The 2,390-nt window shown below is 52.1% G+C and overlaps 1 protein-coding gene across 1 annotated transcript; it reads right to left on the reverse strand.

Moving 5' to 3' along the window:
• Window positions 1-513: 513 nt before the first annotated feature.
• LOC123158858 (uncharacterized) lies at window positions 514-1,934 on the reverse strand (the record flags this gene model as incomplete). Its single annotated transcript, XM_044576678.1, is given in 2 exon segments — window positions 514-1,779; window positions 1,885-1,934. A coding segment is annotated over 1 exon segment (1,083 nt). The 3' UTR covers window positions 514-650.
• Window positions 1,935-2,390: the final 456 nt, after the last annotated feature.

Here is a 2,390-nt window from a genome sequence, read left to right on the forward strand (position 1 = left end):
AATTTTGCCTGAGCAGTGACTGCTCGGTGGGTGTCTTACTCTTATTGCTCTTTTGTTTGCTTCAGTTAGATATATACATACATACTGCCAATTGTGATGTTAACAAACTCCTTGGAAGAAGAGGATCGGATTGACAAAAGGATGTGGTTGATTAGCCACGCAAAAATTGGTTTTCGATAGAGTTGTAGTGCACAAATGCTAGAAGTTGTGGAACTGTGCGCGGGTGAGTTGGATCTTAATGTCTCTGAATTTCCTGATTGTGTTTTTTTTTTGACAAAAAGTGCAGTTTTGATTGAATTGAATTGAATTTCTCTACTGCCCATTCAATTGAATTTCTACTCCAACAGCAGAGGCGTGGCAGAGGACTCACCTACAGCAGCAGCGAGGAGTAGAAGAGCAACAGCAGGGGATGTGATGGTGGATGGAGGACTCCATTTTCACCTGGTCGGAGAGTCCCCAGCGACAAGTATTTAGGAACAGAGGGAGTATAAGTTAGATTTAGGACAGCAAACGGAGCAGGAGGAAATTTACATTACAACCAAATCAAATCGCACACAAGTGCTGCTGTACAAGAAACTAGTCAATCCTCACATCACATAGCACTCGTCTAGAAATTGTTTGCTCCCCTGCTAGTACTACTTAGCATTGTTCTAGAGGATACACTCGATCTCATCCCTGGTAAACTTGTAGAACTTGGACTTGTGCTTGACCATCACGAGTTTGGATGGCTCGCCGCGGCGCACCACCTCCAAGCCAGAGATGACAGCACCCATCCCCAATCGGTCATCGCCGACGCAGAACTCAAAGATTTTCGCGACGCAGAACTTGCCGCCGCCCAGGTACACCATGCTGCAGTCCATCATCACCCAGTCGTCCGGCAGGCTAAGGTCTCCCCAGCTGTACGCCAGCCCCGGAGCCTCGGCGCCGGCGGCGCGGAGGGAGTAGAGGTCCATCGCGCACAGGTCGTAGGGCCAGCCGCCGCCGATGCCAAACCAGAGGTTGTCGAGCTCGCTAACACGCTCGGCGCGGCCGACGAGAGGCAGCGTCCAGCGTCCAGCCTTGAACCACCTATTGGTGGACGTGTTGAAGCAGTGGGTGCCAACGCCGCTCGTCTTGGCGGACGAGACGACGAGGATGGGGTCGCCTTCGTCGTGGATGAGCGCGTGGCACCCGACGGCGGAGGCGGCGGCGCGAGGCACAGGCGGCGGCGGGAGCTGATGCCACCGCCAGCCTTTCCTGCCGCTGGAGGGGTCGCAATACATGAGGGCCTCGAAGTCAAAGTAGTCGCAGCACCTGCCCATGACGTACAAGGCGTCCGCCCGCCCGGGATCCCGGGGCTCCCTGTCCAGGATGGAGAAGGAGACAGGGTTGGGCCCCTTGGGGGTGCCGAGGCAGGGCATCGAGTGGAGGAGGCCGGCGTCGGTGTCGTACAGGACGGTGCGGCCCTCGGCGTCCACGCAGAGGATCTTGCTGTGCCCGCCGCTGCCGCGCTCGTAGAAAGGCAGGAAATCCAGCCTCTTGTCCTCCTTGGAGACGGAGAGCTCCAGCCTCAGGCTGGGCGCGGGCATCCTGGAGATGGAGATGGTCTCCATCTCCCCCGTGCTGGATGCTTGCGCCTCCTTGGTAGATGGGTAGAAGAGCTGCTCCTCGGGCTTGATGCGGCTCACCGCATAGAGGCTGCTGCCCATGCCGTACCTCCGCATCACCACGTTCACCAACTGCCGTGCCTTCATCTGTCCGAATTTGCTCCTCCTCTTCTTTCTTCCGGATCCGGACGAACTAGACAAAAAAGACGGAAAATCAATCAGAACGTGCCACTTAGTTCCCCAAGAACAAGCAACTCCAGGAAACTGGACGAATCGAACGGAAAAGATTAAGCAATACCTGCAGCGGGACTCGACGAAGCGGCGGCGGCGGCGGCGGCGAGATTGGGGAATGGAACGAGACGCTCCTTTCTTCTCCTCTTATATGGTAAACCATGGGCCGATTGGGCCATATTACCAAGCATCAGCCTACGCAAAGCCTTGTCTTCCCTGGACCTTTTGGGTATGTGTTTTGAGTATATATATACAGGAGTGTTGGGGAGTACCTTGATGATTTGTTTGATGAATATTTTGGGGCTATACTGTTGAAGTATTCTTAGTTAACTTGTATAGTATTGGATTTAGAGAGAGCCCATTTTTTAGGATTAGGTTGAACCTATCATTTGTTAATAATTAGTTGTGATAGATTCTTTAGGATAAAATAGGTTGAAAAGAATTGGTGTCGGTAATGTGGTTCGTGATTTATATCTTTGGGATAATTTGTAGTAGTTCTCACACAATTTTGTATATGATGTGGTCATAATTTTAAGCATATATCATAACAAATCCATGTACCTTATTTTGTAG

This window comes from Triticum aestivum, chromosome 7B, assembly GCF_018294505.1.
Source record: "Triticum aestivum cultivar Chinese Spring chromosome 7B, IWGSC CS RefSeq v2.1, whole genome shotgun sequence".
Taxonomy (NCBI): Eukaryota; Viridiplantae; Streptophyta; class Magnoliopsida; order Poales; family Poaceae; genus Triticum; species Triticum aestivum.